General features: G+C 42.7%; 1 protein-coding gene across 1 annotated transcript in view; it reads right to left on the bottom strand.

The window, feature by feature from the left end:
- Positions 1–26,929, bottom strand: part of Neb (nebulin) — a 176,356-nt gene that overhangs the window by 146,840 nt on the left and 2,587 nt on the right. The window contains 24 exon segments of the mRNA XM_052722611.1: positions 221–325; positions 1,632–1,838; positions 2,776–3,087; positions 4,907–5,014; positions 5,750–5,854; positions 6,995–7,201; positions 7,284–7,595; positions 8,988–9,095; positions 9,177–9,281; positions 10,000–10,098; positions 12,218–12,325; positions 14,540–14,737; positions 17,453–17,566; positions 17,643–17,750; positions 18,485–18,589; positions 20,762–20,860; positions 21,903–22,007; positions 22,096–22,203; positions 22,297–22,398; positions 23,571–23,684; positions 23,761–23,868; positions 24,749–24,853; positions 26,155–26,288; positions 26,582–26,831. Of these exon segments, the coding sequence (XP_052578571.1) occupies positions 221–325; positions 1,632–1,838; positions 2,776–3,087; positions 4,907–5,014; positions 5,750–5,854; positions 6,995–7,201; positions 7,284–7,595; positions 8,988–9,095; positions 9,177–9,281; positions 10,000–10,098; positions 12,218–12,325; positions 14,540–14,737; positions 17,453–17,566; positions 17,643–17,750; positions 18,485–18,589; positions 20,762–20,860; positions 21,903–22,007; positions 22,096–22,203; positions 22,297–22,398; positions 23,571–23,684; positions 23,761–23,868; positions 24,749–24,853; positions 26,155–26,288; positions 26,582–26,831 (3,426 nt within the window).

Raw genomic sequence — 26,929 nt, forward strand, 5'->3', positions numbered from 1 at the left:
CGCCTTTAATCCCAGCACTCAGGAGGCAGAGGCAGGCGGATCTCTGTGAGTTCGAGGCCAGCCTGGACTGACTACAGAGTAAAAGGCGCAAAGCTACACAGAGAAACCCTGTCTCGAAAAACCAAAAAAAAAAAAAAAAAAAAAGAGCTATCCAGAATTGGGAAAGGGATGTCCATGTCCACATAAGCAATACTAGGCTGACACCAGGTCAGATACTCACATCACTCATATTGATGGCATTAACCTTGGCTTGGATAAACTGAGGCAATTCAGGGTCCATTGTGTACTTATGCTTCATTTTCTCTCCCTCTACCTTGTAGTTCAACTGCAAAGAAAGAAAGAAGCATGAAATGTTATGAGCTGACACAGTATGAGCTTGATCAGGCAGCCATGGCTTTAAAAGGGAAGGCTACCATTTGTGTTTTCCATGTACAAGACAAATGCATACACCATAATAGGCAGGGAGCTGGGGTAGGTATATTTGTGTCTTCATCCCACCAGGTAGGGTGGTGGGTTCTGTGTTTAAAGTGAACAGAGGTCTCTTCACCCAAGGTAACGAGTTTGAATTTTAATTTCAAGGAGAAATCCCCAAGAGAGTTTAAACCCAAGAGGATGGGTTTCATTTGTTGGAGAGCCTAGGCTGAATCTAAGTCATTGCAGTGATTCTCGTGAAAGACAAGGAACTCTGCCTGGTGGCAGATCAAAGACAAGTCCTGGAGCAAACTGGCGACTTAGGACACAGGCTTGGCAGAGGTACAGGATGTGGCCAGGGTACTGGGGGGCAGGGGTAGATAAAAAGTTACCACCACATTTCTGACTTGAGTATCTAGGTTCATGCTGATGGGATTTATTCAGCTGGAGCAGACAGTACAGTGAGGACCATTTTCCTAGCTCATTCAAACACATCCAGAAGTGACACCTTCCTCAATATAGAAGAATCCCCAGCATTTATGAACACGAAAGTACAACATATCCTTAAGCACTGCAATAACATAAGAGTGGAGGGTTTTACCCCGAAGGGAGGAAACCCACAGACCATCCACAGGTCCAAGGCAAGTAAGAAAGTCCCCTACTTTCCAACACCTGAGGCTAAAACAAATGTAGTCTTTGTTTTACAGTAAAAGAGCTCTGAAAGCACTAGGTGAAGTGAAGCAATGGGTATTGTAATTAGCCTCTGATTGGGAGAAGAGGGACTTGGTCTCAGAAATGATGGCAACAAACCTCTGACCTCTTCCCCAGAGGCCTCATTTTAAGAGCGCCTCAATGAACGAGCCGTTATGCAAGAGGACTAGGGCATTGTGCCGTTTCTCTATGCATCTGGTGGAACTACTGCAACTCAGAGCAATCAACAGCTTTTGCAATTCAGACCAAGTTGAAGATGAGAATAGGAACATTCATCTCCTATGTATAATGTGCAGGTCCCATGAACAGCATGGACTTTCTGTGTTGGAAAGACCCCATTTTCCTTGTCTTCAAGTTTAACATTGTTTCCAAAGTGGAATCTGTACCTGAGAATAGTGTACAAGTTAACATAGCTGCCTCCTCACATGCTGAGTGAAGAAGGAGCATAGTGGAGTAGCTTGGCCATGGGGTTTACTCATGGACTTAACCTTTAAAAAGAAACATCTTACATCACTTAGCTGCTTTGTGTTCTGCTGAGCCAAAACCATGCCCATGGAGTCAGGCACACTTGTGAACTTGATGGTGTCCGGGTGTTGTCGGTATTTCCTCTCATTGAGAGCATCACCTGCTTTCTTGGCCTTTTCCACCTCCAGCGAGCCAATGGGAATCCACCCGATGCCCTTGAAGAAGCTGTTATACTCATCTTTGTATACATTCTGCAAAAAGAGGATGCTCATATGAGAAGGTAGCCTCGGGAATAGTCAGCTAAGCTTCTGGGAGCTGCAGTTCTGCCCAAAAGAAATGAAAGCAATTATTTTCCCTGGGCTTGCATCTAGTCAGCCATTTAGCTTACTCAGGAGCTGGGGATAAGAAGAAGCAGGTCTGCTGTTAGAGTGCATTATATAACACATAGGGGAATCTAGGTCATGCATTTCCACAGATGTTGTGATTTTTTTTTTGTCTCTTTTGACAATAAATTGGGCTTTCTTTTTGATTTCACTAAAAACTTTGCAAGTTTGAGTTTCACCCACACTGTCCACCCAGGTTATTTCTGACCTTAGCTGGGTAAAGAGATTTTCACAGACTGCTCAATAACTGAATACCATTTCTTCCCCTGACAGAGGAAGTCTTACAAGTCTTACAGAGATCTGCAGAAAGAAATGCCCTGAATGCTAAGCAGCTCCCTGTGCGGCTCTATGAATCATGCTGCAAACAGAGCCTCCCTAGTTCACTGGATATGACTCATTACATAGACTTACATGGATGACGGTGTGACCTTGAGTTTAAGAAAAGAAAAAAAAAAAAACTTCCCTGAATTCCGAAAGCACTGGGATTGAATTTTGCATCATCCAGCTATTACCACTGAAGCAAGCCCATGAGGGCACCTCTGACTGAGAAGGAAAGTGCTCATGGAGTTAGACGAACATGGTCCTATCTTCATCCATAAGCTAACAGAGATGATGCCAGTGCTTATAACATAAACATGGAAAGTCAGAAAAAAAATGTAGCTTTGGAAGTTTTTGAACGGATGTTGCTTATTCTAACATGTATTCTTCAAGTATCTTATTGTGTTTTGAAGCCAAATAAAATGGACTGAAATGATCATCCTTTAAGAGCAAATGTCTTTGGGTCTGTTATGTAACATATACTTACATCACTCTGAATTTGATTAGCATTCCTCGTATGCTCGAGACTCAGGGCATCAGGCAGGTATGTATAGTGATGTAATGGTTGTTTGTAGTTGACGTTGGTGGCCACATCCTGGGCCATCTTTGCAGCAGTAATGCTAACCATGTCCCCAGGGGTATGGTAACTGGTTTTGGTGTTCTCATAGTTCTTCTTGTATTCTCTGTCTGACTGCAACTTTGCCACATTCATATAATGGACCAACTTGGGGTCATCCTGGAGGCTTCTGAAACCAACATGTTTTCCCTTTGACTTCTCATAAGCTTCCTTGTATTTATACTGTGGAGACAGAACTTGGTTAGCCAAGGGCCAGGACTGGTAGCATTCGGTACAACAACTCTTTTCACACACAAAAGTAAACAGAGCATTATGACTTTCTAGATGAGTGTCCACCAAACACAACCCACACTTCTTCCAGAATATCATAGCAAAACCCCTTTAAACTCTGCTGCGACTTCAAGGGAGTCCCATGATCAATTTAACAACACCCCGCCTTTGCTTGTCTTCTACAGACGATTTGTATCCAGACCTATTTTTAAAATCTACCAGGATATGAACACACCACCTTCTAAATATAAGACCAATGTCTTTTAGCTTCATGGGGATGTGGCCTTTTCTAGTCCACTTTGTGATTTCTGATCGTGGATGTGAATCACATGATCATATCAGCAGGGCAAGCAGCTGGGCCTTCACCTGCTCACTCTATCAGGGGCTCCCTCTGCAAGCTCTGAAGTGACTGCAAATGAATTAAGGAACTCCAACAAAGCCAAGAACTGCTACGGGGTTTTCTCATCAATAAAAACCCAACCCAAAGCTAATCTGCTCAAACCCAACCCAAGGCAAATCAGCTTGAGGTCTTTCACTGCTGGGACCATCACTGAGCTGCAGATTGAGCTACCCGGTAATAGGTCAGACCCTCAATTTTTATTGAAGAGAATCCAAATCTACCAAACCCTATAAACACTGAACACTGGCAGTGTAAACAGGAATTCATAAGCAAGGACTTAGCAGGTGAAAGGGTTGCCAAGTAATCACCCGATATATTAGAGAAAGCGTGCGGACATGCTGGCGTGGGGGAAGGCACAGAGTGCCACTTCAGACTTTCAATTAAGTCAGGAGTGTATTTCAGAGTGATGTGTACTGTGTGCAAAGCTTCGAGGAAGGCGTTCTCAGTCCATCCCTGCAAGGAAAGCTGTAGTGACTTTATCCTGCAAGACATGAATGCCTAAAAAATGTGTTTTTAAAGATAAGAACTCTCTCTCTCTCTCTCTCTCTCTCTCTCTCTCTCTCTCTCTCTCTGTGTGTGTGTGTGTGTGTGTATTATCATAGATTGTGGTGGTTTGAAAGAAAATGGCCCCAAAGGGAGTGGCATTATTAGGAGGTGTGGCCTTGTTGGAGGAAGTATATCACTCTGAGGGCGGGTCTTGAGGTCTCTTTTGCTCAAGCTTCCCTCAGTGTGACAGTCAGTCAACTTCCTGTTGCCTGCAAGATGTAACACTCTCAGCTCTAGCACCCATGTCTGCCTGCACACCACCATGCTCTCATCATGATGATAATGGACTGAACCTCTGAAATGGTAAGCAAGCCACCCCAATGAAATGTTTTCTTTGTAAGATTTGCTGTGGTCATGGTGTTTCTTCACAGCAATAAAAGCCTAAGACGTAGATAAAATGGCATTAATTCACTGAAATTATTACAGTTATAGCCTAAAAGAGGCAGGGGTCCTACTTGTCTTATGGAATATCTCTAGATATGTAACATTCTCCATTCCTTTTAATGCAATTGTAATGCAGGCAGTTATCTGAATTTAACATGTTACTGTCATCCATTCCATGGTCTCACTGAAAATAAATGCGACTTGTCAGGGAAATGTGTCTGTGAAGGTAATTTTCATCATGAGTCAGGAGAGAAAGCCACTGCCAGACTTATGCTATTACATGGAGTCATTTGAAAAAAAAATCACAATGTTGAAATGGTGGCAGGTTTTCAAAACACTATTTTGTGGAGTGTTTGAACGCCATTAATTGTATATGTGTACCCAAGCAAGCATGTATCCGATTTCTTTTGAAAAAGGCAGTCACCTAAAACTTTTACTCACATCACTGGCAATGTTTCTTGATGACTTGGCCGCTGTGATGGGGATCGCATCAGCCAGGACGTTGTTGCCTTTGGCTATTAAATCATGCCAGTCCCGTTTGTAACAGACCTGGGGTAGAAAAGCAAAAGGGAGTCAGCGCACTATTTACCAGTCGGCTCAGGAATCCCTCAGTGGCTGGCTTCTTCTGTTCTTGCTCATGTGTAAGTTAAGGAAGTAGATCCCTATCACATGTACTCTTATATGAAGCCACATCAGCAAGGGCCTCACTTAGTCTCCAGTACTAAATCACAGGTCTCTCACTGGTTATTCACCTAATCTGGCCTTGGCACACACAGAAGAGGGATGTTGAAAAACTAGGGCAGATGCAGGGAGGGATAGTAAAGGCTATAGGAACTGAGGTACATGAGGGCCAGTGAGAGAAGATGAAGCTGTCCAGTCTTACAAAGGATGGCCAAGAGGACACCAGGCAGCCAGCTTTACAAATTTTAAGGCTATTGTTTTTTTTAAATGAAATCAATAAAAAAGGATTTCATTAATTTTCATTTGTCTTCTGGAGGATTAAAATTCCTCTCCCATATGCCAACTGGAAAGCTAAGCAGAAGTTTTAGGGGAATATGCAATGTCCTCTATATAAGGAAGAGTACTAACATCCCATGAAGGGGTCTTCCCTTGCCAAGAGCCAACTCAAGTCAAGAGACAACTGTCTTGAGACATGCTCTGCTGGGGACTAAGAGTGGGAAGCGGTCTCAAACAATCATCCAGATGCTTCCCTACTCCACAGTACTGGAGTATCTTATTGCCACATCAAGTTTTCACATCATATCAGAGACCCATGCTACTTACATCACTTATATTGTAAGCATTGCACTTGGCTTGGAGAAACTCTGGGAGATCAGGACTCAAGGTATATTTATGCTTTACGTCTTCGCCTTTAGCTTTGTATAAGATCTGCAACACACAGACACAACAATAAAATGCCTTCCACACCAGGCTGAAGGGAAAGCCATTCACCACACACTTAAAGGAGTTGCTCTTAGTAGAAGCCCTCCTCCCGTGGTTTCCCCCCGCCTCTTTTGTCTCCCCCTCTTTCCTGTATGGATGTTGCTCTCTAGCCTAGGCTAGACTAAATCTTTAGATTCTCAAGGTCTGGGATGAAAGGTGTATGTCACCATACGTGCCCTGGAACAAAACTTTTTGTACCTGTCAAATGTATCCAATAACGGGTGGGGGGCAAGAAAGGAGGAATTGTAGGAAAGGGATTGGGAGGTGTAGGTTGGTTCTAAACACCTTATATCCATGAATGGATAGCAAATAGAACATTTTTAAATGCATCCAGTAAGGCAGTCTTTTAATGGCAGTTGAAAAGGAAGATTTTTATAAAGGACAGTTTTAAAAAAGTTAGTGCCTGGGTAAAAAAAAAAATGCCTAAGCTAAAATTTTAATTTTCTTTTTTATTTAACGATTTAAATTTTATTTTGTGTGTGTACATGTCTTGTTGACATGTATGTTTGTGCACCTCATGCATGGTGCCTGTGGAGGTCAGAAGTGGGCACTGGAGTTACGGATAGTTGTGAAACATCATGTGGGTGCTGGGAACCCAACCAGGGTCTGCTTGCAAGAGCAGTCAGTGCTCTTAAACACTGAGCTGTCTCTCCAGCCCCCATAGTCTTAACAATGAATGCACAGAATACTAAATTAGAAATGAAAAGATATTGGCATAAGAGTAATCACACTGAGTAGGCATTTACCCCTTAAAGAGCACGCCCAATAACACACACACACACACACACCATCTGTCCCGCTGTACACACACACACACACACACACACACACACTCACACACACACACACACACACACACACCATCTGTCCCGCTGTACACACACACACACACACACACACCCACCATCTGTCCTGCTGTACTCACACACACACACCATCTGTCCCGCTGTACACACACACACACACACACCATCTCTCCTTACACACACACACACACACACACACCACACACCATCTGTCCCGCTGTATACACACACACACACACACACACACACACACACACACCATCTCTCCTGCTGTACTCACATCGCTGACTTGCTGCGTGTTTTGCTTTGCTTGCACCATCACTGGGGAGTCCACAATGCTGGTGAACTTGAGTGTGTCTGGATGCTGCCTGTATTTCTTTTCACTCAGGGCATCGCCTGCCTTTTTAACTTTTTCTTGGTCGAGACTGCCGATCGGTATCCAGCCAATGCCCTTCATCCAGGTGTTATAGTCTTCCTTGTAGGCATTCTACAGCGGGAGGGAAGAGGAGTGAGAGCCAGGCTCGAGCTGGGAACTGAGGGGATGCTCCCCTGGGATCCACAGCACTTACGTCACTCTGTATGTGCATCATGTTTTTGGACAGCTCCAGGTCCATGGCATCCGGCAGGTAGGTGTAGTGGTGGAGAGAGTGCTTGTAGTTGGTATTGCTGATCACATCCTGTGCCTTCTTAGCCGCCACCACATCGAACATATCGTGGGGTGTGTTGTACTTGGTCTTTGTCTTCTCATAGTCTTTTTTATACTCCCGGTCTGACTGTATCTTGGCCACGTTCATGTAATGAACCAGTTTAGGATCATCTTGGAGGCTTTGGAATCCAACCATTTTCCCTTTAGCTTTTTCATAATCTTTTTTGTAATGAATCTATTGGGAATGAAAGTGGGGACATTATGAAATGCAGCTTGGAAGATACTGAACAGTGAAGTTTTTGAACTTCCTAGACATGTCTGTATGCCCATAACAAGGGGATTGGTTCCAGGATTCCCCACCCCATGCAGACACAAAGCTCCATCCGTACTCAAGTCCCTTATATGAGCCATGGTACTTGCCTATAGCCTATGCACACTCTCTCACATACACTTCAAATCATCTCTAGATTACTTATATCTATTAAATTTTAAATGCTATATAAATGGTTTTGTGTCATTTTGAAGATAATGACAAGAAAAAAAAGTCTCTAAGTGTTTAGAACAAACGTATTTTAAAAATCTTTTTGGCCCACAGTTAGATATCTGTGGATATGAAATCTGAGGATATGAAGGGTCAGCTTCCTATGTAGTATGGTAAAATAAAACATCCCTTAGGATCCACTTGAGTGTCTATAGCTATTTATACCCACCCAAAAGAGGTTGGGGTCCTGTTTGTCATCGATATGAGCCATAATCAGTGACATACTGATATGAATTATGGTTCATATCAGTGACAAACTAATTCTCCACACTGTTTCTTCCCCCATAGACATTGGTAAACATCATGAAAAGAAAGCATTTCCCATTCTCTACCAACTACACTCTGCAGCCAGAGCCCTGGAACAGCTGAGGATTTAACAACTGAAGACTCTTCACTAGACATTTTCTGAGTCCTTGATTATTGCAAAGGAAACCCAGAGCCAGTCATGGTGAACAATATTTGACTCTGAACTATAGAGGGTCCCTGGGAAATCTTGGGGAGACTTGCAGGGGATCCTGGGAAACCCAGACCAGATAGGAGAGAACTCTGGGAGCTATAAGGCATGGGGTGGCTGGAGGATCACCCACGAGAAAAGTGGTCAGTGAGAAATTTCAGGAGGGAGGGCTTTTCAGAACAAGGGCATCTGGGTTTCGTTCTTCTTTTAAAAAAACTGTATTGAAATTTTACATTGGTGTAATGAAAACTTCATTTCAATCATATATTGTACTTGAATTTCCTAGAAAAATAGATGTAATGCATGAAAAGGAAAGAGAGAGAAAAAGGAAATCATATAAATTAATAAGGATTAGAGACAAAATTATTCCATCCAGAAGCTATTACAACTTGAATTTCTTCTTGGTTTCTTATTAAAGTAATGTGAATTTATGTAGAAATCTGAACACCGATTTGAAGTCTTCTTGGTAACTCATGAGTGGAGAGTTATACCAGTTCTGACCTCCAAGAATACTAAGGTCTGTTGACGGTACTTTCTGTACAGAATCGTTTCCAGTCAAGGACACCATACATGGTGACTTCTGGGTATCCCATTAGATCCCATGTTACACACATGACCATGACTGAACTTACATCACTTGCAGCCTGCCTGGCAGCTTTGGCAGCTTTGATGGGAATTGCATCAATTCTCAGGTCATATCCTTTCTTGCTTAAGTCTTTCAAGTCAGCTTTGTACAGATTCTGTAAGAGAAATACCCCCTTGAGTAGGACTGCAAGGCAATGTTAGCGAAGGCTGAGCATGCAGGACAGGGATGTGCGTACCTCACTGATATTGTAGGCATTCACTTTAGCCTGAATGAACTGTGGCAGGTCTGCTGGCAGGCTGTACTTATGCAGAATTTCCTCCCCCTTGGCTTTGTAAGCGATCTAGGAGAGGAGAAACCATGCACAAACCAAGTATGGAGAGACAGTTAGCAGCACTGGAGAATAATTCGAGGGTGATGTTAAGAAAGACTCTCGCTGTACTGTCCCTACGCGCATCTGCAAAAGTATATGTACATTCTAGGACACTCGTGACATGGCATGGAGTCCTGTCTCATTGTGTGCCCACTGTTGGACAAAATTTCTGAGCATGGACTAGGAATCTCTGGCTTTAGGCAGGGGTATCTGGAAGACTTCAACCCACAGAGGTGATCTGGTGGAAATGCTAATCTGCAGGCACTTCCCTGAGCCAGAGCAGGCTAGCAGGGCAGGACACATCAATAATCTATTTTAGACTTCATGGGAGTCTAAGGGGACTTATTGTGATTATATATATTTTCTCCTAGCCCTGACTTAAGATACTATCTCCATCCAACCCAGCAGCTATATTCATTCTTTCTGGTCTTCCTAGAGATATCTTATAATCGCCATTACCTTTCCCTCAGGGAGCCTTCTCTTAGTGGTGGCAGGACAGCTGGTATAGAATATGCAATGCCCTGAAGATATGATTAGGTATGTGTGGCATCACTGGACAGCAGGAGTTTACAGCTGCCCACAAGAGGCTCTTCAGATGGTAAGACGATTCCAGGTAACCAGCACATTTGAGAGCAGGTACCTTCATGTTAGTAAACAGTCACTAAAACAAGACAGGATGGACACTTACATCACTCCTCTGGGCCTGGTTAATTTTAGACTGCACTGTAATGGGAGCATCTTCAATGGAGGTAAACTTGAGCGTATCTGGATGCTGGCGGTATTTTTTCTTGGAGAATAAAAAAAAAAGATTAAAAATTACTCTTCACTACAGGCCCTGTATTGAAAAATCCTTGAGATTTACTTTGGAAAGACACAGAGGGGTTTTCTCAGTTTTAAATACTGGAGTCCTGATCACCTTGGATGAGGAATGAATACACTACCAAACTGAATGTTTAAAATTGGTGTCGTCATGGGCAGTCTGTGGAGGAGCGGCACAGCTCCCTGGAAGCATGCTTGCACTCCTCCAGTTCCTTGCTTATGGCATGAAAGAAGGCCTTTCTGTTATGCTGAGCCAGAAACACCACAGAGGTCTCTGGAGGCTTAGCAGAAAAGCAAGCAAGAATGTTTGGGTTGTCTTTTTGTTTAAACAGGGTCTTAATGTAACATAGGGCTGGTTTCAAGCTCAGTGACTATCCAAGGATGATCCTGAACTCCCGACCCTCTTGCTTCTGCCTCCTGAATACTAGAGTGACTTTACATGACCCTAACAACTTCATCAGCAACTGGAGCAAAAGGGGAGTTTTCTTTTTTTTTTTTTTTTTTTTTTTTTTTTTTTTTTTTTTTTTTTTTTTGGTTTTTCGAGACAGGGTTTCTCTGTGTAGCTTTGCGCCTTTCCTGGTACTCGCTTTGGAGACCAGGCTGGCCTCGAACTCACAGAGATCCGCCTGCCTCTGCCTCCCGAGTGCTGGGATTAAAGGCGTGCGCCACCACCGCCCGGCCAAAAGGGGAGTTTTCTGGTTGAGGGATAAATTGCTAATGTAGAGCAACAGCTAACGATTAGTGGGGCAGAGAACATGTCACTTTGCACTTTGCAGCCTTCTGGCTTCTTATGTATGCACCACTGATGTGCTGAAGAAGGAAGAAGGAGGGGCTTTGGGAAGGTGGCCCAATGGGGGAACTGAAAACTCTCACTACTTTTATGCCTGTCTTCTCTACTAATAAGACCAGTCGCCACCCTTGGGGCACACTGCACACTCCACTTTTACATATATTTTAACACTGCTTTTTTTTTTTTTTTTTAACACTCTGAACTTCTGAAAACTACCAACATAGGAAGATACTTTCTAAAAGATCTTTGAGAAGGCAAAATTGCTTTCAGAAAACCCAAAGAATAGTGGACAGAAACCAGAATACTTTCAGCTTGAGCGTGGTAGACACGCCTCACTTCGCACCACTGTCCTTCACACCCTTTCCTTTCCTTGGTGATGCAGTCACGTGACAACAGTGTAGTTTCAGCTCTTGCTGGAGAAGGGACAGATACTGTGGCCATATTAAGAATTTCAGGATGACCACTGCCTTTTCCCTAAAACTAAGTGGCAATTTGTAAACTACTCCAGAGTCATCAAGACTGTAATCAAGGGCACAATTTTTAAAGAAGAACCTTTGACAGCTACATTACTCAGAATTACCCCAGACTAGAAAGAAGCCCCATATCTACCAACAAGTCAAGAGGCCATTAATATGTGATGTGTCCTTGCAAAGGAAGACCATGCAATTAAAAAATAAAGAAAAGGAATGAATTTTAGGCATAGGAAAAAGTATCAAAAGAAACAAAAAAAAGCCAGATGTCAAAGGAGGTTTTATAAAAGGTAAAATCATAGAGACCAGAAGCAGCTCAATAATGGCCCAGGGCTGAAGACAGGCAGGGGTTCTCGAGGAAACTTCATGAAGTATTAGTAGCATTTTAAAATTAATTTTTAAGGTGGGTGTTGGGGTTCATGGCTGGAATCCCCATACTCAGAGGCTGAGGCAAGATTACCACCACATGTTCAAGGCCAGCCTGGGTGACAATGAATTCTAGGCCAGTCTGGGTTACAGAGTGAGACCTTGTCTTAAAATAAAAACAAAAGTAGAAAAAACTATCCTGGTAGCAGAGTGCACATCTGCATGAATTTTGTTGAAAGGAGGTCAGCTTCACATGGTGTGAATAAAGTTGTCCAGCTATATTTGAATGTTTCACACAAGTAGTTTAGAGGCTATAAAGGGATAGGAATATATTTCTGGATTATTTATGCTTCAATTTTTTTTTTCAGAAGCAATGACCAGAAAGTGAAGTAGAGAACGTGCTCCCTGTGGCTTGGCGTTTGAACGGGACCTAGTCTTCTCTAGCATGGTGGTGGCCATACCTCATTAAGAATGTCCGAGGCTCGCTTGGCCTTCTCCATCTCCAAGGACCCGAAGGGCACCCAACCACAGCCCTTCATCCAGCTGTTGTAGTCAGATTTGTATTCCACCTACAACAACAGAGGGTCACGTTTGTCTTCATTGTTACTATCACACCAACCGCGGGCATTTTACACAGTGTTGACAGATTTCTGAGCAGGCATGTTGCTCCCTCGGCACACGCACAGTTCTTTGGCGACAGTTTGGAACACTTGGAGTATTGCTTCCTAATCTCCATGTCCTCTGTTCCCCCCTTATGTTTAACTTAATGGAAGTGTGTAGAATTCTGATACTAACCCAGAAAATGCTCAATTCCAGGTTTCTGTTTCTAAGAATAAATGGAATGATTACATTGGGACCATTGGCTGTAGAGGTTTGCGCTCTGGGATACTAGTTCTTGTGTCTCTGTGGCCAAACAAGGCCTGAATTGATGGTCCCACTGAAGGTGAAGAATCTTGGTCATTTTCTAATAAGGTTTGAGGGTAGTATTTTCAAAGCCTTGGCACACATTGTCCTTCATGTACAGTGACCATCTTAGAAGGGTTTCTGCATCGGCCAACAAAACACTTGGAAACAGTTCTTTTTGTTCATTTGCTTAAGGAGACAGTTATTATGTGGAACTGATACTATGTGGGGACAATCACCCGATGCCATTAAGACAGCAAGCTCTTCTAGTCGTCTGACCACAGATGACACCTGAAATTTAACTCCAGAAACAAACTTAAAATTGTTGTTCTTTAGAATGGATTTTTTAAAAAACTGGAGTATAAAAAAAATCAAGAAATCAACCTTGCCTCTGAGGAACTTCTAATAGAGTTGTGTTGAAGATATATAGAAAAATTAAATAATTAAGAAATATGATCTTGCATACAGTGAACCTGCCATTGGTAGTGAAGGAGAGATTATATATATATATATATATATATATATATATATATATATATATATATATATATATATATATTACCCTTATTTATGTACCTAACAATATCAAACTATTACTCTGTATTTTGTATTTCTAATTGAAATTTCTGCCTGGAAACTGTCGGACTGCTTAGAAAACAGAATAAGTTAAAGTTGTACTCAAGTGTGCCGAGTTCATCCTGCTATCACGTTAAAGCCCCTCCCTCTTGTCTTGGGAAGGCAGACACTGGCATAAACTGCCTTAAGAAATGATTATGGCTGCTATCAAAGATCATATTGCAGATCCTGTTTACCAAGGAAGGAATGCTTAATTTGCTATCTGCAAGCATTTGTGTGTTTCAGTTTCTACTTGCAAATGTTTGTTCCTGCAGACCTGTCTAACTGTGATGGAAATTCCCGTTGGTGAGCACGGGACTCAGAGAGCAGCCTTGGATATCACACTGTTACCTGACCTATAAAAGCTGAACTTTACAAAGCATGAGCTTGGGTTTGTGCCTGGGTGAAATCAAACTGAGTTTCCCCTGTCTCTCCGACTGCTTGCTTGGTCCTGTGCTGGTTAATATTTCCATGACAGTAGGGATATAAATTATTCAGTCACTGGAAAAATAGTTTCTCGGAAAACTAAAAGTAAGACTGTCATATGACCTAATGATTTGAATTCTGAGGTATATACCCAAAAGAACTGAAATCAGATGTTGAAAGGACAATTGATTACTCATGATCATCTAAACAATTCACAGTTGCTAAAAGGTGGGGGTGATCCAAGCAATCACCAACGGAAATGGATACACAAGTTATAGCATACATTTATAAAGGAATATTACTCAGCTTTAAAAAAGAAAATTCGGACAAAAACTATAACAAGGGCAAACCCTGAGGGCACTACGCTAAGTGAAATAAATCAGTCTCCAGAGACAAATACTATATAATTCTACACATATGAGGTGTTTTCAATAGCAAAACTTAGAGCAGCAGTTGGTTTCTGGGGGCAGAAGAAGAGAGAATGGGGAAGCTATTGCTTAAGAGGCAGAGCACTTTTGCCCTTGAGACCTCGCACTGGCCCTCAGCATCCATTTAAATACTCAAAACAACTTTCGTTTTACTTCAGTTTAATAGTGGAGGACTCTTGGTTCAGCAAGGTTGGCAACTTTCCCAGAAGGAAACAGTAACAGCACACACCAGACACTGGTGTCCTGTCCTGAGGACATAGGCTCCTAAGAACTGCAGGGGCCGTTTCCCAGTACCTCCGTGCTTCCTCACAGACAGGCAGATGCTGATTCAGAGAGGACTACCAACCAGGCTTGGGCTAGATCCTGCCCTGGCTCACCTTCCAACAAGGGGAAGGGAAGGTCGATACTCACGTCACTCTGCAGTGCGTAAGCCTTCTTGGCGAGGTCCACATTGATACTGTCAGGCGGGTAGCTGTAGTTGTGCAAGACGTGTTTGTAGTCCACATCACTGACAAGCGCCTGAGATTTCTTAGCTTGGGTGACTTGGAGCATGTCAAGAGGGGCGGTGTAGATCGTTTTTGATTTTTCATAGTTTTTACGGTATTCACGCTGTAAGAAGGGACCATTTAGTACCACCCATCCTTAATGAATTCTCAGAAAAGCAGAGTAAGTATAACTTAGAGAAACAGACGGCAAACATTCGAGTAATTATTTTGCCCAAAATTTGTTCCTATGAATTATTTCATCAAATTCCTCTAGAAAAATCATACGTGGGCAGATCTCCCCAAATTTATTTTACTTTTACCTTCTGATATTTTAGACAGGGTCTTGCTTGTGTGGCTCGGGCTGGTCTGGTACTATCTGTGCAGCCCAGGCTGAAAACAACTTATGGCAGTCCCCCTGCCTCAGCCTCCCGAGTGCTGGGATTATAAGCACGAGCTACCACGCCAGCTTCCAAAGCTCTTCAGTCAGAGAATGGGTATCAATAAGCTTAGGGAACTTTATCTGCCTTCCTATATTTGTGGGTTGTTATTTTCAGGGCATGGGTTTATCAGTTATAAAATCCAAGCCCTGAATGATGAATGGAAAACTTGGAGACTCACTGCGGCAAGTGCAGGTTTAAAGCCTGTCCCATGGAAAGGAACTAAAGAGGGAATGCCGTGACAGCAGTTGAGGGGGGCATGATTGGCTGAATTGTTTAGACACTTGTGTTTATGTCCTCGGCAGCTGACACATATCAGTGTTTATAAAAAAAAAAAAACCTGTCAAAACACACCACAGAAATTGGTGTGCATTTGTGTTTATTGCTGAACTATTCACAATAGCCAGGAAATGCAATCGTCCTAGCTGCCCATCAGTAGACAGACACATAAAATGTGGTTCCTCTACACTCTGGAATTTTATGTAGCCATTGATAAAAGTGAAATCAGGACATCTGAAGAAAAGTGGATACAAATGGGAATTGTGATGTGAGACAAGGCAGACCAGAAAGACAAACTCCATGTTTGGTCTTCTATGACACCTAAATTTAGACTTGTGTATCCATGTGTGTGAGTGTGTTTATATATGTGTTGGTGTCCAGGTCACAAACTAGAAAGGGGTGAGAAAGAGGAAAAGCCCCTAAGATAGATGGGAAACGGAGAGGGTAATGGAATACAGATGATGAGAAAGCAGAGGCAGATGTGGTGATTTGAAAGAAAATGGCCCCCATAGGCCCACAGGGAGTGGCACTATTAGGAGATGTGGCCTTGTTGGAGGAAGTGTGTCACTAGACAGTAGGCTTTGAGGTCTCAAAAGCTCAAGCCAGTTCATTTCCTGCTGCCTGCCAATCTAGATACAGAACTCTCAGCTCCTTCTCTAGCGCCATGTCAGCCTGCATGCCACCATGAAGGTAATGGACTGAACCTCTGAACTGTAAACCAACCCTAATCAAATGTTTTCTAAGAGTTGTCGTGGTCATGGTGTCTCTTCACAGCAATAAAATCCTAACTAAGACAGGGAGACTAACCAGAAGAAGGAAGGGAGCAGGTAGGTGTGTGTGTGTGTGTGTGTGTGTGTGTGTGTGTGTGTGTGTGTGTGTCTGTCTGTCTGTCTGTCTGTCTGTCTGTGGGAGTGGGCAGGGGGGCAAACATGAAGGAAGGCAGTGGTGAGGTGACTTAAGGAGAACAAGTCTAATGCCATAAGTCATGTGTGTGAAGATGCCATGATGGACATGGCCAAATTGCTTTGTACGCTAACCTAAAAAAAAAAATCAATTTTAAAAGGTTGCCAAAGATGTAAATGGCTTTAAGAAAAAGCTTTCTTGCTATATACAGCTTAACATTAGCCTGGACATTGTGTGAGAACGACTCACTTATGATGTCTTTCAGTTACCAATGTCAGCCAATTGATAATAATTCATTGGTTTATTTTGTGCCTAGTGATCTAATGCTTTCAAGAACAGGATGAAAAACAAAGACTGCTATAGGTTTCTGGGCATTGTGTAGAGTTGGTTGTAGCTTCTCAACCTGAGAAGGCATACAGAATGGTGGAAAGGCAGTGGCTGTGCATGAGCACTGTGTGATGCTCACAATAATGATAAAGAAAGCACACCCAGATCATTGTGTGCACACATGGTTGAAACAAGCAAATGATACCCACGTCTTCCTTCTTCACCATGGAAACCAGTGTTTGAAAGCTGTGCCAAACACTGTAGCCGCTCTTAAAATATCTTCTAAGCAGTATGTACTGTAATTGGCAAGAGCAGATGTTTGCCTTTCTATAGTAAAAATCTTAACTAGAAAAGGACAAATTCACCTTTAGGGAATCCATGAACCTCTGAAATTCAGGAAATAGGTGTGATAAAGAAAATGCTTTATAAAGGTGGTCTATATTTTAAAAACCATATTTTTAAAAAGGGCAATCATCAATGGAATGTATTTCTTAGATGGAGGCCACTACCAATTATTAAAGTCAATAGAAAGCATTGATAGCGTTTTTATATTAGAAGTTCATTAGTTTCTTCTAAAGACAGTTTCAAAAATCAATTTAAAAGCTATTTCTCAATTAGATTAAAACATCTAGTGATCTTTTATAGGAGGTTCTGAGAACAAAAACCGACACTCTGTTAAATATTAATGCAGAGTCTTCCAAGTGGAACAGATGTCAAATACTGCCAATAATTTCTTTTTGGCACACAAGAGCCAGGGTACACGATACCTCTAAAGCTCTCAGCAGTTTCTTATGAACTTGAGAGCCAATGGGCACAAAACCCTCCAACTGAAATCCTTCTACACCCTGGCATGTGGTCAGTGAAACCATCTTGAAAATAGGGCAGACACTCACGTCACTCTGGTTTTTGGCTGTCTTCAGGGAGTGCAGCATCTTGGGGTCATCGTTGATGCTGAGGGCACCAATCATCTTGCCTTTGCTCTTCTCATAATCCTTCTTGTACATCACCTGCAAGGACACCGCACATGCTAACTGATCAGCAGGGACATCCCAGGCCAGCCGCCCAGCCCAGGGCCACACTCACATCGCTGGCATTCTTGCTGTTGGCTTTGGCTGCCAGCAGGGGGATGGCATCCACCTTGATGTCAAACTTCTTAGCTTTGCTCTTCTCCCAGTCTTGCTTGTAGACGTTCTGGGAAAGTTTCAGAAAAGAAATTATTTTTAAAAAGACATTGATAACAGGTTAATCCAGTGAATATAAAAAAAGTCAAGAGTTTTATCTGTAAACTTATTTCATCTATGAGTAATTGGTTAGCCAAACAGTAGTATAACTATTGATCTATTATATAGTTTCTTCTACACCACTAAAAATATTAATAGCATATTCTTTTTTAATTGTTTAAGAACCTTCTAAAGGGGCTGGAGAGATGGATCAGAGGTTAAGAGCACTGACTGCTCTTCCAGAAGTCCTGGGTTCAATTCCCAGCAACCACATGGTGGCTCACAACCATCTGTAATGAGATCTGGTGCCCTCTTCTGGTCTGCAGTCATACATGCTGTATATATAATAAATAAATAAATCTTTAAGAAAAGAGAACCTTCTAAAGACCCTTGTCCATACCACAAATAATTATATAATAGACAACAACTTAGAAAGGTAAAATGAGAAATTTATGTGGGAGAAATCTCAAAAACTCTAGAGATTATCAAACGGATAAATGAAAGAATGCTTGTGATAATAACAGAGGCTATGGAAATGATATCTGATAATGAAGTAGATCTCCAGAGCATGCAAGACCTAAAGTCCCCATTTCCAGTCATAACGATCTCCACAGCTAGCCGCACTGAGTCTATCTCTGTGTCTTCAGGCAGACTCACACTTTCTCTCTTTCCACACATGACGCAAGCATGTGGTATCTTACTCACATCGCTCAGGTTATAAGCATTGACTCTGTGCTGGATGAACTCTGGTGCATCTGCTGGCACGTGGCACTTGAATTTCTCACCTTCATGCTTTGCTTTGTAATTCAGCTGAGAGAGATGGGGAGAGGAGGGAGAAAGGGTGAATAGATGTTGCTGTGGGCTGACTGTGCTCCAAGCTTCATGCAGTTGAAACTTAATCCCTTGAAGTCACGTGGGTGGTATTTGACAGGAGGCCTCTGTCAGAGGTGACTGGTTCACAAGAGCTCTGCCCTCTTGGACTGATCCATCTGCAGGAGTGGCTTCATTGTACAAGTGAGTTCTGAGGAGGGCATGATGCTTGATCTCCACCTCCCTGAGCGATACCTGTACCATGCCATGATTCAACAGGAAGCCTTTGCCTGAGCTGGCACAAAGACCTTCTATCCCCCAGCCTTTGGAACTGTGCACTAAGTAAACCTCTTTTTGAGGGGTGAGGAGGTGGTTTTAGAAATAGCATCTTACCATGTAGCCCAGGCTGTCCTCAAACTCAAGATCCCCCTGCCTCCCAAGTGCCAGGGTTTCACTCAAGGGCCACATGTCTGCTAAACTTCTATTCTTTATAAATTACTTGGTTCCAGGTATTTTTTTATAGCACAGAAAATGGACACAGCAGATATTCAAACAGTTGAAAGTAGGAATTTCCTTGAATTTATGTAAGACAGTACTGGTATCCTTTTTAAGAAAAATGCTTCAAAGAGCTACTCAATCTTGTCAACGTCTCATTCCCTCTCTCAGAAGGATTATGGACAACTGGACTTCACTTTGACATTTCATAACTGCTACTGTACTATAGACACGTTAACACACTTCGTCAACACCACCGGAATGAACCTGGAGGGCATGAAAATGCAGTTATGAAATTCTGTAATCAGAGCAGTAACAGAACCAGCAATAACTCCCAGTAACGTCTTACGGCAGTTAGATAAAGTCCTGGCCATGCCATCCCCGCAGTAGGCTTTCCTCAACTACCCACCCACAGTGCTCTTCCAGCCGTTCTTCTTACTGCCACCCTCGCTTAGTTTTTTATTAAAGTCTAATTACACCATTTTCCCGCCATTCCGTTTCCTTCCTCCAACTCCTCCCACGCCCCCTTACTCCCTCTCAAATCCCTGGCCTCCTTCTCTTCAATTATTACTTTACATGCACGCATGCATGCATAAATATATAAATACTACCTGTTGAGTCCATTCAGTGCCGCTTGTATGTACATGATTATTTCAGGGCTGGCCACTGGTACTGGATAACCAACTAAGGGGCTCCTCCCTGTGGGAAGACTCTCTCTCCCACTCAGCATCCCTTAGTTGCCTGTAGTTTTTGGTCTGGGGCGGGGGCGCCCTGAGACTCTCCCTACACATTAGCATATCTGTTGGTATCATTGGTCAGGTCTTGTTGAGGTAGCCATACTGTTGAGGTATCGTGAGTGAAGCTTGCCTGTCATTTCTAGGAGACATAATCTCACAGCAGATTTCACAGTCCTTTGGCTCTTAACATCTTTCTATGAACTTCTTCCTTGACGTTTTCTGAGCCTTAGGTACAGTAGTTGTGTAGTAGAGATATCTATTGGCTATTTTTAATTTAAAACATTTTTAAATTACATTAAAAAAGTTTGTGTGTGTGTGTGTGTGTGTGTGTGTGTGTGTGTGCGCACACACGCGCGCACACGCACGCAACAAGTTTGACAAGTGACAAGAGGTCAGAGGACTATTTTTGAAGTCAGTTCTCTCCTTCTACTATGTAGAAGGAGATCAGGGATGATGAAACTCGGGGCATCAGAATTGGCGGCAGGCACCCACTGAGCCATCTCAGGGGCCCCCATATTTGAACTCTCTGCCTCCTCATTACTGCCTGGAGTAATGCTTTGTCCTAAGTGTACCTTTCTTTTTGTAAAGTCTTTGTGACCTTACCAGAACAGGAATGCTTCCCTTTTCACCTGTCAAACAATACCTCTGCTGCTACTGTTTTCTTAAGCGGCACCAAGTTCTAGTGTGCACGGGGCACATTTTAATAAGAAAGGCAATCCTATGAAAAAAATCGGTGAATTATTAAAAAACGTTAGTTACTGCGGTGCTTTGTAACAATCTGCTGGGGGCTACAACTCGATCTAGCAGCTTCATTTACGTTTTATTAAAGCAAAATCCAAAATGTGGCATTAATGGCTTGACAGATGAATCCTTGAAGACACTGAGACTTTCAGTAAGCCACCCCTGGGTCACCCCCTCCCACGTGAGTTAGGTCACTTACATCACTGAGCTGTTTGGTGTTGAGCTGGGCTTGTAACAGCACAGGAGTGTCGGTGACCGCTGTGAATCTGGTCTTATCAGGGTGCACTTTGTACGTATGCTGGAAGAGAAGACAGCTTCGCTGATACTTTATACTGTAATTTTCTATTCCTGTTCATCCTGCACCCATGCAGGCGAAGTTTACATCCAGAACTTTGCTCTCTGTAGTTCCGAAAAACTTATTCCATGCTAGGTCTTCTTCTCTGTTTCTCTTGCCCTTCTTTCATCCCTCACCCCTCCCAGTGTTCTGCTGTAGATGAGTCGTTTCTTTTACTAAAATATAATTGCATTATTTTCCTCCATTTCTTTCCCCTCCCCCACCTTTTCTCTCCTCTTCTGGTTTTTCTACACTTGATATTAGCCAAAAGGCTGAGAAATCATCAAGTTTTCTGCTGCATCTATGCTCAATCTTCCAAGCACTAGTATGCTGCTGTCCTGAAACTGTGTTCAGTCGGGGCTGTACTTTGAGCTACGAGTTCTACACATCCCTCCTCCTTCTTCCTCTTTGTACTCTCCCAGCTCCCCTCTGGCACATCCCAGTCACGTCTCCTCTCAATTTCCCTTTCTTTCTGGAAACTGTTCTTTCTGCTTCTCTGACCCCGATCTTGGCACGGCAGAACAGCCTTGACCACCACCACCACCACCCCGTCTCTTCACATCATTCCCTTATAGTAGATGACCTCTTCCTTGCTCCTGAGTTCTCCTTGTTCACTGCCTGTCTCTTCCACTCCAGTGGAACTTCCTGGAGAGCAGGTCACCTTGATTCCCTAGTCCCCAGCACCAAGGACAGTGCTTGGCTCATGCTAGCCACTGGTGTCACTTTTTGGGCAATAAACACCCTGATTATGACAAACCTGGATAGTCTCCTTTTGCCCTGAATTTATAGCTGTACAACCTAACAAAAATAAAGACATAAAACCTGAAAGAATCTCATAGCCAATGGACTTCTTCCTTGTGTTCTCCAATCCCACCGCAAAGCCAAATTTAAATAAAATATTGCTTCCTGAACACTAGGGGATAGCATTTAAACTCCTGTTCAGTATACCACTAGATGTCACAAGCATCCCACACCCAATCTGAAGAACTTAGGGCAGCTGACTTACATCTTTACACTGGTCCAACTTCTTGATAGCTTCATATTCTTGAGTTATAGTCTGAGGGAAATAGCATTTCCCTTTATCTTCTTCATATTCTGCTTTGTAACTCTTCTAAAATGCACAAGAATAAAATAAATCAGGATGGCTGTTGCTCCCAAACAATGTCACTGAAGGCCAGAGTAACTGCATCCAAACTTACATCACTGTTTTGAGCTGAAACTTTCATGCAATGTGTTTGGTACGGGTCCTCATAGCTGCCTACATAGTGACCCAAAATATTCTTTACGTATGAATCTTTATATTTAGCCTAATAAAGAAAACACAATACTTCATGTTAACAGTGATTTTTCAATGGGCAGGAAAGCCTTCCCACCCAAGAGGTGGGCATGGCCTTCCAAACCTCACTGAAGTTCTTCAGAAGGGTGTCGAGTTGATACTTAGGGGTCTCACAGTAATTCATACTCTTGGCCTTTGTCTTCTCATAGTTTTCCCTGTAGAGTCTCTGTCAAAGGAAAAAACAAAATTGAGCAAAGGAAAAAAAATGTATCTCACACACTAACAGCCCTCAGCATCATTGCCAGACTTGAAACAATGGGATGGGATTGGTATGTTTTCTTCCACCTTTTCCCACTATGAAGAAAGAGTACCCTTGAGGCTCACGTCTTGTATGATATCAGATGCTAATAATGGCAAGTGTTCCTAATACCTGTCTCAGTATTGCTCAGACTGAAAAAGAAAGCACGTGAATGCTGCCACTCAAGAGAGGGTCTGCCTTGAAATAACTGCCCCATTTGCATGCTCTTGAAGAACACGGATTACTTAAAAAGTTGGAGTAAAATAAGCCCCGAGGCCTAAGAAGGGCCTGAGGACACAAGCAGTCCCACAAAGGCCACCTGCTCACCACTTGATGCGAACACATTTCATCCTACCCCTGAAGGTCAGCTTTCCCAGCTAACCTTCCATTTCCTTTAAAGCGGCTGTCCTCGAATGAAGGCTTTTAAGGCTTTTAGTCCTTTAACGCGTGTGTCTGTCATATGTTTCTTCACACTCCCCTTTAATTCTCTCATATAGAAACCTCAAAATACACTCAGTAAAAGCAGGGGTACTTGTAAATGACATGAAATGCAAGAAGAATTTCTTTCTCATTAGGTATTACGAAGGCAGTTTCGGTAGATTTTTTTTTTTAAAGTAAGGATTAAAGTCTTCAAAATGAAACCAACATTTTATAAAATTCTTAAACTGAACTATCTTGCTTCTACATTCACGCTTCATCTGGTTTTTCTGTTTGGTCTCTCAGGTGGTTTCTCACTTCCTGCTTTTTGTTTTCTGCATATCTTTGCAAACACCTTAGTTCAGGGCATTGTGTGAGTGCACACCCACACTGATACTAGGAACACTGTGTATACCAATACATTTAGCCCACTTCTGGGAACTAAAGCAGTGTGTCTAGGGTTTGTTTTCTCCTTGTGAAACAAAGGCATGGAGGAGACCAAAGCAGCCGCCGTCAAGAGAAGAAAGACATCCCAAATGGTGCACCTCAGCTGCCCAGAGCCTCTCCACATTTAATTTGCCATGTGAATCTGAGATTTGAGTGGAGGCTGACATCCAACTGGAGGTTATGCTAATTAGTGGGGTACCCACATCAAAACAGAGTGGTTTGGCAGAGGCACTCACGTCACTCTGGTTTTTGGCTGTCTTCAGGGAGTGCAGCATCTTGGGGTCATCGTTGATGCTGAGGGCACCAATCATCTTGCCTTTGCTCTTCTCATAATCCTTCTTGTACATCACCTGCAAGGACACCGCACATGCTAACCGATCAGCAGGGACATCCCAGGCCAGCCGCCCAGCCCAGGGCCACACTCACATCGCTGGCATTCTTGCTGTTGGCTTTGGCTGCCAGCAGGGGGATGGCATCCACCTTGATGTCAAACTTCTTAGCTTTGCTCTTCTCCCAGTCTTGCTTGTAGACGTTCTGGGAAAGGAATTAGCAAAAGTGAAGACCCAGGCTGACTCATCATTTTATTCTCAACAGAAAACAAATGGGCCCTGCCCATGGTCTAGGAAATGGTGCATATTTAAGATAATTCTCTTTAAGATGGAGCTTCTGATTCTGAGGTTTCTTGTTCTGCATCAGAATCTCTCATCCAATTATCTCAATTCCAGGGGTCACGCTAATATCTGAGTTCTGACCTAAATAGTAGAGAGTGGTACAACATTCTGCAGTGAGCCTACTCTTGGTGGCTTTAGGTATCACTTTCCTTTGTCCTTTAGACCCACTGAGAGGTCATTTTCTGAATCACTCTACTGCCCACTGATGCTGGATAATTACAGTACTTGTTTTGGGAATCACTGAAGAAGAGGGCAATTTAACTTTTCTATAAAATTTAATTTGGAAAATTAAAGCTGGCAGTGGCCTTTTGCCTTTTAGATGCTCTGTGTATCATTAGCATAAGCTTTCTTACATATAGAAGTAACTCTAATTTATGTAAAAAGGGACACCGTAGGCCTGTGGAATAAAGGACAAAAGATCATATACTAGGAAAATTGAATTATGGCATAGTATACATAAATGCTGCTAACAGATCTACCATTAAGGTTTACAATGGAATCCACATGCATGGTGACATTTTAGAGGCTGGTTAGAAAATATTAGGGTTACTAACAACTGAATGACGCTACTTACAAAATGACTGCACAGAGGCAGCAGGGATCTACAAGGCCAGCTTAAAGGTAGAGGTAGAAACTCGACACAATGACACTGAAGCAGTCATTGAATTACAATGAAACAACTCAAAACTAGGTGCATGGCTGTCGCTGTGCCACCCACATGCTGCAGTCCATGAGGCACTTACGTCACTCAGGTTATAGGCATTGACTCTGTGCTGGATGAAGGCAGGCGCATCCGGAGGTATATGACACTTGAATTTCTCACTCTCGTGTTTGGCTTTGTAGTTTAGCTAAAGAGCAGGAAGCAGGGTACAGGGGCAGAGAGAGAGGATCATTAGGTCCAGAAGAAAAAGATTCACCAAATACTCCTTCAGACAGTTTGCGAAATAACTGACGAAGATCATGTGAGCAAGAGCGTAGGAAAGTCACTCCGCACTGCTGAACCTGGGTCCTGGACCCTGGTAGCTGTCATCATGTCCATCAAGGTCCACCATGTCCTCCACCACAAGGTGACAGAATGAGGTAGCTCTTCATACACATTCCTCTCCACATCTTTCACAACTGGCCCGTTTGGTTCAGACACTCTGTCCTGGCTTCCTTATCCTTGCTGATGTTACTTACTGGAGATTCCTTGCTAAGTGTCACCTTTCATATATCATGCTTACTGATACTGTAGTCCAACTGCCATTTTTGGCCATAAATACACTAGGGCCATTTTTTTTCTTTTCTTTTTCTTTTTTTTTATAATTTAATTTCAGCCACGGATTCCCTTGTTCTCCCACCTCCCCCCCCCCCCCCCCCCCCGCACCACCTTCCGCCCCATCCCACCCCCCATTCCCATCTCCTCCAGGGCAAAGACTCCCCTGAGGATTGAGTTCAGCCTGGTAGATTCAGTCCAGGCAGGTCCAGTCCCCTCCTCCCAGGCTGAGCCAAGTGTCACTAGGGCCATTTTTATTTTTATTTTTTTAGACCAATACAAGCTTGGAGGTCCATACTGAAAGCTCATACAATAATGCTTATCTCCAGGTTTTTATTTTTTAGAAAGCTATTTGGCAGAGAGAAGCCTGTATGTTACATATCTGGTCTGGGTCACAGACTGTATACTCGAAACACATCTCCTATCATGTTAATTTTCACACATCTACAAATCATGTAAGAGAAAGAGGCCCAGAAAGATTAAGTCATTTGAATACCTTGTCACAAGAAGCTGGGATGTGAGTCTAGTTTTGTCTAAATTTAGAATTTGTGTTCTTTTTAATACTTTAAGCTACACTGGTTTCCTTGGATGGACAATTTTACTAAGTGTTGTCTACTTGAAAAGATTCAGTATATCCAGATAGGAAAATATTTTAACTGATTACAAATATATAAACATCTACTAAAATGTAATAGTTTTCTAATAAATGCAATCAAATAAGAAGCTGGATTTTATGCACTGAGAAGGTAGTGGTAGAGCATTATTCCCAGCATGAACAAGGCTTGGGGTTTGATCCCAGAACTACAAAATGGAACAAATTGAACTTCTGCATAGATTTATGAAATGTCTCCCCACCCCCATAACTGCTTCCCCAGATAACTTAGAAGAACTTACATCGCTCAGCTGTTTGGAATTGACCTGAGCTTGCAACAGAACAGGAGAGTCGGTAACTTGAGTGAACTTGGTCTTATCTGGGTGGGCTTTGTAGGTGTGCTGTGAGGAAACAAAGGAGTTTGGTTTAGTGGTGTCTGTGAGGTCCAAGGGGGCCTATGAACCAAGAAAGAAGAACCTGTCCCACCCCACCCCAAAGAAACTGGTGGTTAAGCAAACATTTCTTGTGTTTGTTTTTAGCTAGATTGCAGTTTGTTTGAGAGATGCTCTTCTATGAATAGGAAGAATGACCCCTTGTCTTCAGATTCCTGAGAGCTCTTCACAGTAACGAGCTAGAATTAGCTCCTGAGACATGGGATGCCAGCAGAAAAAGAAGAATATCTTCTACGAAATAGATGCTGTTTTTTACGAGTGCCTCGCTCAAACATACTTGTAAAGTGGTCAACATTTTGAAAGGATCTTGACCTCCAGATGCCACAAAGGGCAGCAACATCTGGATCAATGTCCTTGAAGTAGGAAGGATCTGGTTTAAGGAGAAGGGACAGCTTTGTCACAACTTCACTCTGTGAACGTACATCTTTACACTGATCCAGTTTCTTGATTGCTTCATACTCCTGGGTGATGGTCTGGGGGAAGAAGCCTTTGCCTCTGTCCTCTTCATACTCTGCTTTGTAGTTTTTCTAGGAGGGGAAAATAATCAGATGTAAGGCCCCAATCATTGTTTTATGCCTTCAACCTACAACATCATATTTAGAAAGTAAAGACAATAGCCTTAGGA

Source organism: Peromyscus californicus, unplaced genomic scaffold (genome assembly GCF_007827085.1).
Source record: "Peromyscus californicus insignis strain IS unplaced genomic scaffold, ASM782708v3 Scaffold_7__1_contigs__length_154581171, whole genome shotgun sequence".
NCBI lineage: Eukaryota > Metazoa > Chordata > Mammalia > Rodentia > Cricetidae > Peromyscus > Peromyscus californicus.